Source organism: Sciurus vulgaris (genome assembly GCF_902686455.1).
Source record: "Sciurus vulgaris genome assembly, chromosome: 5".
NCBI lineage: Eukaryota > Metazoa > Chordata > Mammalia > Rodentia > Sciuridae > Sciurus > Sciurus vulgaris.
In genome coordinates, this window is record NC_136465.1 from 164,450,106 (window position 1) to 164,463,448 (window position 13,343).

Consider the following 13,343-nt stretch of genomic DNA (forward strand, 5'->3'; position numbering starts at 1 on the left):
AACAGAAATAGCTCCATTGGTTACAGTGAGGCATTTATCTTATCTGGACATATTTAGAAGGAAAACTTTTGCTGGGTGTGGTGGCGCACGCCTGTAATCCCAGTGACTCTGGAGGCTGAGGCAGGAGGATCGAACGTTTAGGGCCAGCCTCAGCAACTCAGTGAGGCCCTAAGAAACTTTGTGAGACCCTGTCTTGAAGTAAATAAAAAGGGCTGGGGATGTAGCTCGGGGTAAAGCCCCTGGGTTCAATCCCCCATATCCTCCCCAAATAAAATAAAAGGAAAACTTTCAAATAAGTTTAATGGTTTATTTGAGCAAAGAACAATTCATGAATTGGGCAGCACTCATAGTGGAAAGGGGTTCAAAGAGGGCAGACATGGAAATAAAGTGCAGAAATAACTTGATTGGTTATAATGAAGCTTTTGCCTTATTTGGACAAGTTCTGATCAGTTGACCTGCGATTGGCTGTAGCTCAGCTATTTGTGTTTGGCTGAAACTGTTACTGGTTGAAAAAGCCCTTCTAAATTTAGGTTTTAGTTTGTTTCTGTACTGAGACAAGTCGTAGTTCCTTAGGTAGAATCTCAGAGTACTGGAGACAACCTCAGGGTAATGGCCTCCCGCTTATTTAATTTAGCATCTAAGATATCCAGTATGTTTTGTTTCTCAGCGAAACCAAAGCTGGCTATTGAAGATTTGTAATATATAGCATTCTGCATCTTCCAAGGCTCCCCTGAGCTTTGATCTTGTACTGAAGAGATTCAGTGTTTGGTTTGGAAAGCTTGACTTTGTGTATGGTGATGTGTGGGGTGATGTGCAGATTCATTGAAAATTCAGCATGAATTTTCAGAAATACCAGATTTATTTTAAAGTGAAAATATATTGTCAGTTTGTTTCTATTTTAAATTACCTCATGAATGAAACAACCCAGTTTTTCTGTAGGTCACTGTGGTCTTATAGCTGATGCTGCCGTTAAGTGGCACCAGTCTCCCTGTCCCAACTCATACTGAGGTCGCATGACAAAAAAAGATGAGCCTCTTTTTCTTGAGTGTCTCAGGGTCAGTCTTCCAGTGTTGAAGCTACAACCGCTCGAGAGTCGGCAAGCTGACATTGAGTTTCCTACCCGTAGAAAGAAGGAAGGGAGAGAGTACAGTGTCTTCACATGAGCAGGTGTCTCCGTCTCTGAGTGTCCCTTGGCTTGGAGACTAAGCTGGGCCTCCCCGCAAGGTCTCCCAAGGTAGGTCCTGACCGGTGGCCACTGACTGTCGCCTCTGTGCCTTGCTCGGGAATCTGGGGCTATGCAGCACCCAGCCCCAGTCTTCAGACTCTTCATCATTTCCCTTAATTTTGTCCCAGAAGATCTCACTGCTCGGCTGGCAAAGGGAGGGAACTTGTGCTGAATCCTACTGTAATGTTAGGACTAGCCTGCATACTCTTCCTTATGATGCTTGCAACTCTTAAATGTTTGTGGTCCATTTTCAACAAGAGACTCACGAGGGTTCAGGTCAGTCAGGTCCTCCTAAAGGAATCCCTTGTCCAAATTAATAAAAATGGGGGAAAGGTTGGGAGAAATCCTAGTTCTTGGCTGGCAGCAGTTAATGTCTCAAGCGTGTAAACTTGTAGGGAGGAGCGTTGGACTTCTCCTACCTCGGAAAGTAAACAACTGCCCCAAGTTGACCTGGTGTTACCAAGGGAACATATAGGAGCCTGGTGGTCTGATCCCCCTGGCACATTGTGATTGGGCAAGAAACCTATAAAATGTATAGCTGTTCCCGCAATAAACGAGTTTGCAGGATGCTCGCCACAAGCCTGCTTCCACCCAACTCCTGGGGTCTGGGGGTCTTGACTGTGCGCCTGAGCTAGCCTGGCACCTCTACAAACTTGGTCTTTCCTTTGTCTCACACAGTGCCAGTCAGGTACTCCCTGACCCACGGAATAATGTCTCCAAGTGGGGCAGAGGTAAAAAGTGGGCGGCTGAGATCAGGGCTGTCACCCCTGGGCACCTGGTGTCCGAGTAGCCTGACCTCAAACGGAGGAGGCCTAGATCTGTTCTCACTACCAAGGTCCAGGCCCCCAGATAACAGCAGGACGCACAGAGCTCCTGTAGGAAGGGGTTCATTTTCCCGCAGCCTGGAACCCTCCCCTCATAGCAGAGGTAGCCCAGGGAGGACCAGGGCCAGCTCCTTTCTGCCTCTCCAGTGCCCTTTGAAATAACTTGCAGGCGACCCTCTCCCGCAGGTCAGTGGCATCCAGACGGGGTGAAGGCTGCCCTGACCCAGGGCTCTAAAGACCTGTGGCTTGGGCTCCGTGGCTTGCTTTAACCTGATTTTGCCCTCCTCCTCCTCCCGTTCTGAGGCAGTCTGGTCATTCTGCTTTAGGATAAACTCCTCGTTTCTAACTCTCTACCGAAGGTATCCCTTGACCACATCTCGCTCTTTCTGCTCGCCGATTGCTTCCTTTCACGCCCCTGTGAGGTGCTCTCTGGAGCTGAGGACCTGGTGCACCCACCGCGTTCCTGTTCGCGTTCCTTGGCCCGCCCCTGGTCAGGCTGGCGGCCTTCTTCCTGGACACTGTCCCTGCCCTGCTCTCTCCGCCTCTCCTCCAGGTTGAGCCTGCCGCTCTGAGGTGCGTGGGGCTCTGGGTGGATCCGATCCAGGACTCACCTTGCTCCCTCCGGGGCTCAGCAGCTGGGCCCTGCCCTCCCCTGCGCTCCCCTGGAGCCGGGCCTGGGGGGTCCCAGCTTGGCGGGAAGGCGACCGTTTCTCATCCCCACAGAGGAGGCCTTCCTGGAGGGCCTGCGTTGGCGAGCCCCGTCTGTCGTGCCTTCAGACGGCCACTCTTCCTGACCCTGCTCTGGGTGGTGCGGAGAGCAGTCTTCTCTGTAGTCAGTGCCAGGCAGGCACCGGGGTGCCCAATAAAAGCCTTAAGAAAAGCTCAGAGAATCACACTCACGCCTCCGTTTCTGTCCCTTTGCCCGCTCCTCTGTGCCACACCCGTTTCCTTTCCGCTTTGCCCGGGGCCTGTTTGTGTGGCCTCAGCACCAGCGTGACCCCTTCTTTTCTGTCTGGCACCATAAGGCAGGGAGGGCGGGGAGCCCGGGAGGGCTCTGAGACCACCGTGCCCGTCAGCAGTCACCGCACCCGGTGGGCAGGTGTAGCCGTGGCCATTGGTTTATAAGGGCCAGTGACTGTGGTGATAGCTGTTGCCCAGGGCAAGATCCAATAGAGACTGGGTGCGGCGGTGTAGGCCTATAAATCCCAGCAGCTCGGGACTGAGGCCGGAGGATTGGGAGTTCAAAGCTAGCCTCAGCAACTTAGGCCCTAAGCAACTCGGTGAGACCCTGTCTCTAAAACATAAAAAGTTAAAAAATAAAAAGGGCTGAGGATGTGGCTCAGGGGTTAAGTGCCCCTGGTACTGAAATAAAAGGAGAGCCAATGGGGCACTGCCCAGGGAATGTTCAGGAAGGACCACAAATTGCTATGTCTGGGGAGGGGAAGAACAGAGTGGTAGAGGGGCCTGAGACCCCTTGCTGTAGCTCAAAGCAGGCAGGGGTGGGATGGACTCGGGGTCCCTCCTCCGCTGCCGGGAGCCCCCTTATTTCTCTCCCGTTTCTGTGGTCTTCTTCATTTCCATGCTGACCCTGGAGCTGGCCTTGAACTTGCCATTCTCCTGCCTTAGCCTCCTAAGTTGCTGCGGTCACGGGCCCTGGGGTCCATTCAAGGACAGAACATTGGCAGAAGAGACGAGAGAGGGCAGGACCCCAAATGGAAGGGAAAGGAAGAGACTGGCAGGTGCGACAGGGGACAGGCCGAGAGGAGCTGGCGTGTCTCTAAGCCAGCCACCTGCCGTCCACCGCTGGGCGGCTGAGCCACAGCACGAGCAGTCCGGCTACTGCGTGGTCTGCGCAGTTGTCGGTTCTGGGAGGTGCTTCAGATGGGACAGCCGCAAGGTGTTAGGTGAACAAGAATTCTGAAGAGGTGAAGTACACTCCCAAGACGGGAGAGAGGCCCTCGGAGCAGGAGCAGCCCCCGTCTTGGGGTCAGTCTGTCTTTGTCCCAGTCTTACCTGAGTTTAGTTCCCCCCTCTCCCTGTGTCACATGATTGGCAGATGTGATCAGAAGGCAGTGTGGTATAACTCCAGGCAAAGGGCCTGTGTGCTGTCCCAGCATCTCCAAGAAAGCCCACAAAGGGGGTCAAAACCACAATGGTAATGACATTGCAGTGAGGTGGTAATTTGCCACACTTTGCCTTCAGATATTGCAGCTGAATGTACTTGCCCAGGGGTCACAGGTTTGACTGAACCTGTGTGCTAGCTGCGACTGAGCATAGGCCTCCTTTCACTGGGTCTTGGGACCCCTCCTATTGGTCCATCCCATTTTCCCCTCCCACTTTCCGTGGCCTTGTTAATGTCTGTACTAATACTGAGGCTGGCCTTAAACTTGCCATCCTCCTGCCTCAGCCTCCACAGTAGCTCCAGAGTAGCTGGGATTATGAATTCATTCCTGATGTTATTACACTTTTGGGGATCTCATCTGGGATAGACTTGGCTCTTCTCAGAAAAGAGATCTGAGAATTTAAGACTGGTCTCTGAGCCTGTAGAGATAATAGAACTTTTCCATTAGAGTTTGCAGACTCCCTTTGAATCCTGTTCTTTCCTATTTTTCTCACTGGCCCAATGCGTCTTATAAATACTCCGTATATAATCTTCAAGATCATTTCTCAGTCTTTCCTATTCAAATTTGGAACCAGCTGTGCCTCACTATGCCTCACTAAGTGTGTGAAGGTCTAGAAACAAAATTTCTCAGCTGGAAAGGTAATGCCGCACTTTGTAGTTCTGTAACTGAACACAGCGTGTTCACCCCGTGGTGAACGCAAAGCCAGAAACACAACCAAGAGATAAAAGAGTTTACTTGCATCAAGAAAGGAGAGCAGCAGGGATAGTCCCACAGCAGTGTCTCTGTGAACTTCATTGGCAAGGGATTTTTACTGGGGAGACATGCACTGGAAATATAGTCCTCACCTGTAGAGGCAGCACATTCCTAAGCATGCTGTTTGGATCATGCTTTTTTAACACATTACCGGTATGATCAAAGATGATGCCTGTATTAACATGGTAGGCACTGTTAACAAATGAGTTAACACTGTTAGCAGGCGAGTCAGTGGGTGGTGTGCAGGGCAGTTTTAGTTGGGGTAGACTATTCTAGATAGGGCAGCTTGAAGTTGTGACTTCATACTTCAGCCTGAAATGTCCAAAGAGAAGTAGACTGAGTGACTAGGGAAGCGACTAGTCAGTATAAAAGTCAACACTCACATGTAAAATTTTAACATTTCTCTCCTGCTCTGGCTGTCTCCTGTAATACAACTGTGCCTTCTGTGCAGCTGAGAGAGGCAACTAAATGCAGGTCCTGTAGACATGCTTATGGAATGCTGGAGAAAAAAGAAAAACACAAAAATTTAATATGTGATAAGGATGTTATTTCAGTAAATATAAAATGGATGAATTATTCATAAAGATTGTCAGGATAAGCTATTTTAAAAAAGGTTTTATTCTAGCCTCGTGTGCCAAGATAAATTATATATGGATTAAATATTTAAATGTAAAAAAAATAAGAGCTCCATACCACATTTTCATATTTAATAATATAGTTGGGAAGGTTTTTTTTGTTTGTAGAACATAACCTCAAAAGCCTAAAGTCACAAAGAAGAAGAACAAAAAATTCATACGAATAAATATTAAAAACTAGTGAGTTCCAAAGAAATTTCAAAGGCAAGGATAAACTGGGGAAAGTGCTTGTACATGTGACAAAGAGTGAGTGTTATAAATGTATAATGGACTATTACAGATTGAGGAGGAAACCTAATATTTCAGTGGTGAAAAGTCTATAGGACACGAACAAGTAATTCACAGAAAAAGAGTTCAAGTCTGTCAATCACAAGTTGTGCCCATAAAGTCGAGTTTCTTGTTTTGTTTGGTTTTGGTTTTTCTGTCTAGTTCTAGGGATTGAACCCAGGGCCTGGTGTGTGCTAGGAAAGAGCTCTACCATAGCTCCATCTCAGCCAGGCTGTATTCTCCCCGTCACACTGGCAGGCTGTGCAGTAGCTGGTATCACGAGCCCACTATGTACTGGCCACCACTGCTAGTGCCTTACGTTTTAGGAGTTACCACTACTCACACAGAAGTAAAAATTCCTTGAAGTGTGTGTTTCACGTTTGTTGACCTCATTCTACGGAAGTGACGTAAAAAGTTGTTTTCATGGGCCATTTCCTCATAGGCTGTGGAAAGCAGCTCTCTTGTGCTTCGATTTGTCCAACCCGCAGCTTGCTCTGACTGATGCTTAGATAGGAGACGATGGCAGCCATTCCAATGGTTCTGTGCAAAGGCTTGTAAAGTATCTTGTTCACACTTATGAAGTGCCTACCTCCTTTCAGTGGTCCCCTGACAACCATAAATCAGGAAATTAGGCTTAATGGTCTTTGATGTGATGTTTTCATTCTAAATGAATCTCCTAAATAATATTTTAATTGTGTTTAAAATATGGTACTTACTTAAAAAAGCAAAACAAACTATGTTGCCAAGTACTGTGTGTTATTGTGTCCACTAGTATGGTAAGAATTTATGTATTTCCCTCTGCCTAGCCTGTGCCTTTCACTTGTTTGGAATATACAGTAAATGTACATTAAATGCTTTTTTCCTTCTCTTTATTTAAATAAAGTAATTCAGCTTAAACATGTGTTCACAGTCCTGATTCATAATCTTAAAGAAAAAAGACAATATGGACATATGATTCTTTTCCTATAAGTTTAATGTTGTCATCTTTGGATTCTCCAGCATCTAGTCATGGAGCACTCTGACCAGTTACTGCTTTGGGATGAGGATGTGATGTGAATCTTCCTGGTGAGGAGTGAGGAAAGGCTGAGAGTTTTGGGCAGAAGGTATTTCTCATTCCTAAAAAGGAAGCACTTAGACAGTTTCTCTCAAAGTTGTATTATGGGGGCTGGGGTTGTGGCTCAGTGGTAGAGTGCTTGCCTAGCACATGTGAAGCACTGGGTTCAAGCCTCAGCACAGCATAAAAATAAAAAAAATAAAGATACTGTGTCCATCTACAACTAGAAAAAGGCTGGGGTTGTGGCTCAGTGGTAGAATGCTTGCCTGGCATGTGTGAGGCCCAGGGTTCGATCCCTAGCACCACATATAAGTAAATAAATAAAATAAAAGATCCATTGACAACTAAAAAAAAATATTTAAAAAAAAACACAAAAATAAAAAGTTCTACTGTGATGGATATGTTTCCTGGAGCTCTTGTATCGTGGCCATGCGTGGAACCAGCTCTTGAGGGTAGAACCAGCAGGGAGAGCAGAGAAGCAAAGGCTGTCACTGCGTCTTTGCATCCAGTAGCCCTGTGTACTACTCAGACTTTTTAAAAAAATATTTTAATTGTAGATGGGCATACCTTTATTTTATTTATTTTATTTTTGCAGTGCTGGGGATTGAACCTAGGGCCTCGTGCTTGAGAGGCAAGCACTCTACCAACTGAGCTATGTCCCCAGCCCTCCTTTATTTTATTTATTTATTCTTATGTGGTGCTGGGGATAGAACCCAGTGCCTCACACATGCTGGGCAAGTGGTCTACCACTGAGCCCCAGCCCCAGCCTTCTGCTCAGACTTCTTTTGTGCCAGAGTAAATTTCTCTATTAAAAAAGAAAACAGCTCTCTCCTTACGAAAGATGATGTTTCTGTCCACTTCACAGATGAGAAAACAGCCTAGAGACGCTAAGCACCTTGCTAAGACCTCGCAACGTCAGGTTAGTGAGGGAGACGGGCTTTAAATTTGGTCAGTGGCAACTGTCCATCTCGGGCGCTCTGGCCCTGGGCCACACACGCACTCTGAAGCTGTCTGAGTCAGGTCCCAGCCCACCACCTATTTCAACTCTTCATCTGTAAAGTAGAGATAATGGGATCTCTTCAGTATGATAATCGGAACATATTATTAAGGAGTTGATACACATTGATGCACAGAGCAGTGCTCAGTAAGTGTGAGGTGTTAGGATGCTGTAAGAATACTACACCATGGTGACAAAGATTTGGGGAAACAGATTTGTAGACCACTGTGTATCCTTTGACTCAGGAATTCCACTTCTAGGAATTTATCCTAATTAAATAAGTATGACTTTAGTCACAGGTTTTATGTAAGACTCAGTGTGACATTTAAAATAGCAAAAAGCAAATTGAAATGTCCAAGAATGGAATTACAGCCATTGAAATAGGCAGAAATGTGTTTATTGACATAGATGTCTGTGATACATTAATTTAACAAGCAGGTAACAATGTTATGTACAATATACTAAAACAATTAAACTGTTCATTGCAAAAGTCTGGGACAATCTCAGATATCACCTGTGGGTTAACTGCTGCGTGAAGAGATGGTTGGTTCTTCCTGTTTTATGTAGTTTTTACATGTTAACCAATTTAAAAAATCCACTTAGGCATTATTTATACAATAGTAGTAATAATTATCCACCCATCATGTCTGATGTCTGTCCACCATCTTCCATTGCTTCCTTCTAGCCCGGGTTTCCCTTGGCTTTGTTTTCTTGGAGAGCCGGTGAGGAAAACCAAATTTGTTTCCTTACCCTGGCTCCACCCAAGTCTAAAAAATCTTCTGCAGACAATAGCCATTGTACTTATTATTATTTAGTTTGAGAAATATTTAGTATGTACCTAATTCCCTACCCAGGTCCTAATTTAGGCATTTGGGAATAAAAATTAGCTTCATTAAGACCACCAACTTCATTGCTGGAATACCCAATAGCTGTATGATTTGCACAGGTCACTAAACTCCATTTGAAAGCAAATATTTATTGAACTTCTCTGCATATTAGGAGATACAGTATTGAGCAAAACACAAAGCTTATACTCTAATGGAGACTTATCAACGGTAAATACGTGCCAGATAGTGATAAGTGCTATGGAAATGATACAGCATTAGAATAAGGGAGCTCTGAGTGCAGGGTCCTGCGCTACTTTAGAAAGCACTCAGGGAACGTGTCTGGGATAGGGTGATATTTGAGGAGAGACCTGAAAGAAGTCAAGGGCTGTGATGCTGGATGGAGGGTTTGAGGAAGAGGTAATGGTGTGGGGTGTCTGCTCAGTTGATCTCCTGGATCTCTTCCTGACTCCATGTTCAGAGAAGTCAGGCTGGTAGCTTGAAATCTGCCCTGAAGAGAGTATTTCCAGATATCTGCAAAGGCTGCAAATCAGGGTTCCTGCCCCCTGCCCAGAAAGCCATTTGTTAGATGGGAGAAGGGGACAGGAGAAGAAAGGCTCGAGGACCATCAGGAGAGCCAGCATGGCTAGAACAGAATGAGGGAAACTGGTCAGAGGTGGCCAGAAGCAAGACCAGCAGGCCGTGATAAATACGCTGGACTTTATTCTAAGCAAAACCAGGGCAGAGGACTGACACCAACTGACTTAATCTTTGGGAAGAGCAGCGGGGAGACTTTGGCAATGGTCTGGGAGTGAGATGGTGATGGCTTGATAGCCGTGGAGGTCGTGGGAAGAGCACCTCGGTTTCTTCACTTTTTCAGAGAGTGTGATGATTAAATAAGAGAACACTTTAAAAGTGCTCGGCATAGCGCCTGGCACACGCCAGGCCCTTGGCAGATGATAGCTGCTGTGTTACAATGCCAATGCTTGGGATGCCTTGCTTCTAGTGGGCAGGCACATAACTCCAGTACCAGGTGATAAGTGCTGAGTGTAAGTGGGAGCCTAAACGGGCGGCGGGGAGGAAAGGCCTAGAAGGGAGTCTGAGCCAAGAGAACCTCTTTCACAAGGCCTGAGGATGGGGATCAGAGGAAGGTAGACGAGCTTCGTGTCCACATGCCACAGTTCAGGAGTGAATCAGATCACAGCTTTATCCTCTGGCTTAGCAAGATAACTGGTGATTCGAAGGAACAGTGATGATTTAATTACCCAAAGTATTAATTAAACCACCCAGCACGCTGTGGATCGTCATGTTTAATTCAAATTCATTTAGTAATTTTATTGGAGACTTTGACTATGATAAGCAATCAGATATAAAAACTTAGACGCATAAGAACTTATAGAACTTGTTAAAGAGAAAGAAGCTCTTAATCTGGGGTCCTTTGTGGCCTTTGGGAGGTCTGTGAATCCCCTGAAAATACATGGATGTGTGCGCACATGAGTTTGGGGATACAAGTGGTCAGAGCAAGTCACAGCTTTGTCAGATTCTCATTGGGATGAATAACACTGCCACTGAGATTAATGCTAATTAGAGAATAAAATCCGTTCAGAAGAATAGGCATATTTTTTGTCCACCATTCTATTGTTAAAATAATTTGACAAAATGATCTTCCAGGTCACATGAAATCGGTTAAAACACTTCATTTAAAAGTGGTTACTTGCCAGGCATGGTGGAATCCTGAGTACTCAGGAGGCAGAGGCAAGAGGATCTCCAGTTCAAGGCCAGTCTGTGAAACTTAGTGAGTCCCTATCGCAGCCAAGGAAACAAGCAAAGACAACAAAGGTGGTTGCTTATCATTAACACCTTTGTCATTTATTCAAATATGCACTGCCATTTTGGGCCCAATGTTTATTCCAACGGAATATCTGATGGCAAATGAACTATAATTTTAAAGACTTACAGGCCACAATTGCTCTGTTGAAACCTGGTATTCTTCCCTTTGAAAGTGTTTTCTGCCTCTGTTTTGTTGTTTACTGATGCCTTACATTTCCTCCGTCTAGCCTCCTAAGTGATAAGTAATGGCTTCCTCAAAGCCAAAGACATAGGAATGTTCACTGAAATTGTACTTCAGAAGGAGAATTAGTAGGAGTTAATTGCTGGGTCATTTTCTGGAGACTTCTGTGATGCGGGAAATCCCCTTTGTCACATAAGGTGGTGATTCGCCACCTAACTACTTCTGGCTGAAATGGGAGCTCGAATGAGTACCCTGCGGGTCACAGCCACTGTTCCTTGAGCACCGAGGTCGCAGTGACTTGCCCAGTGCGTTGCAGATGTGATTGAACCCGTGCGATACCCAGTGGGATGGGATCTATCCCTTGTTTAGATACCAGGCCTAGACTGGGGGACGCTGGTACTGACTTTCTCGGGGTCACACAGCCAGCGAGCAGTAAAACTAGTAAGTAGGTAGAAAACTGGAGGAAGGTGTCCTGGGAGGAAAGTGACCCGACCTGGTGGCACTGCCATCGTTCTTTGTGTGGCACTTTTCAGCATCCTGCTGTATGAGGCACTTATTAGGATAATAGATGAGAACGATAGTCAGAGAATTGATGAATACCGGAAAGGCTGTGGGGAACTAATGAACCTAGTTAATTAACCTCTCGAGGTCATCCTAAGGAGTGATGGAGGGAAACAGCCGATGTTGGCATGTACCCTGAGCAACGCGCAACACCAGGTGCTTTTCTTTTTTCTGGACAGTGCTGGGGATCGAACCCAGGGCCTCACACATACTAGACCAGTGTTCTCCCACTGGCCGCATTTTAGGATTTGTGTGTGTGTGTGTGTGTGTGTGTGTGTGTGTGTGTGTGTGTGTGTGTGTGTGTATATGTGTGGTGGTGCCAGGAATTGAACCCAGGGCCTTGTGCATGCAAAGCAAGCACTCTACCAACTGAGCTATTCCCCAGCCCCGCCACTGGCTGCATTTTGAGACAGGGTTTCACTCAGTTGCTGAGGCTGGCCTTGAACTTGCAATGCTTCTGCCTCAGCCTCCCGAGCAGCTGCGTCAACAGGTGTGTTCCACCGAGCCCGGCTGTGCTTTTCTTATATTATTGCACAAATCCTCATGACAAGGGCCCTGAGGAAGACTTTGCTATTCCTGTTTTACCCATAAGGAAACTGAGGTGCAGAGAAGTTGTGTTAATTTCCTAGAGTCCCCTAGATAGTGAGATGGTGCCATGTGAACCAAGATCAGCCTTCAAAGCCTGTTTACTTTCCACTCTATCTTACTATAAAATTCACTTTGTAGTCTGTTCAGTAAAATTGAAGCTACGTGGGTCAAAGATCATGTTATTAAATTTCGTATATGCCTCAGAACATAATATAGTAGTACCATGACCTACCTACTAGGTAGCTAGATCCTCAGGGAATGTTTGTGGGTTGATCACCCTCACAGTGGGTTCAAAAAGAGCATCAAAGACACAAAAATGGATCTTACTCCAAATACGAAAGGAAAAAAAATTACCTTCACATTTTTCACAGGCTATACTGTTCCTTAAAAACAAAATTATAGAAAATCCTTTTAATAACCCATAGGTATGCTATAGGAGTTAAAACCTGCACACATATAAGATTCTAATAAATTCACCTTATATCATATAGCTGCTTGATATTGATGTTTTCAAGATGGACCAGCCAGGGATAGGTTAATTTTTTTTCCAACATCGAAAAGATGTGATTTAAAGTTTTTAACACATCAGACAAGAAATGGTTACACAGTTACAAACAGGTATTCACCAAAAAACAATTACAGCAGAGTTTGTTATTATAGTTCTTTCAGCATCAGACTGACCTAATGGGAAGGAAAAAGTAAGGTAGGATATTCTATGATCATAATCCAATAAAGATATATAATAAATATAATAAAAAGGCATTAGATTAATCTTGACAGGGAAAATGACCGTGGTATTTTAAAAATATGCATGATACATAAACATAGTCAAAACCCAACAATTGCCAATCATTTTAAGGTATGAAAGGTGTGTTAGGAAATACTCAGGCACATGTGTAAATGCTCAGACATGACCTGACCCTCCTCATGGTCCTGGAGTGCAGGTTTTGGCTGCTGGCTGGTCCCGCCTTCTTCAGCTCGCCAGGTTCTTCCGGAAGTTGAGCAGTGGCTTGGCCTGTCCCCCGTGTCCCGATGCTGGCGCTGTCCTAATACTCCAGGGTCACAGTTTTGGTTTTGAGGTATTCGTTTAGAGCTTCCTCACCTAGGAAAGAGAAAAGCAGTCAGTGGACCAAGTTCAGAGTTGGATGTGGTAACACTGGACTTCCCGACACGGGCACGGGTCACGAAGTAAAGGGACGGTGACCCAGGCCAGCGCTTCTCAAACTTTCCGGTTCATGTGCATCAGCTGAGGACTTTCATCCACGGCAGGTTCTGATTCAGCTACTTTTGGAGAAGGCTCTGAGGTTCTGCATCCCTCACTATCCCCCTCGATGCTGATGCTGAATAGCCACCAGGCCTGCCAGCCATCGGTGAGTGTCGGCTGGCCAGCCTCTCTCCTGTATCCCCCTGCCTGCTGATGAGGTCCGTCTTTATAGCCTTTGTTCATTTGAGCTACTCAGCAGTGACCAGGATACTGTGTT

At 45.9% G+C, this 13,343-nt stretch overlaps 1 protein-coding gene across 1 annotated transcript in view; it reads right to left on the reverse strand.

The window, feature by feature from the left end:
• Window positions 1-11,585: 11,585 nt before the first annotated feature.
• ALDH1L2 (aldehyde dehydrogenase 1 family member L2) overlaps window positions 11,586-13,343 on the reverse strand; it is a 56,576-nt gene continuing 54,818 nt past the window's right edge. The window contains exon 23 of the mRNA XM_079142894.1: window positions 11,586-12,964. Within this exon, the coding sequence (XP_078999020.1) occupies window positions 12,909-12,964 (56 nt within the window). The 3' untranslated portion in view covers window positions 11,586-12,908. The remainder of the gene's footprint in view (window positions 12,965-13,343) is intronic.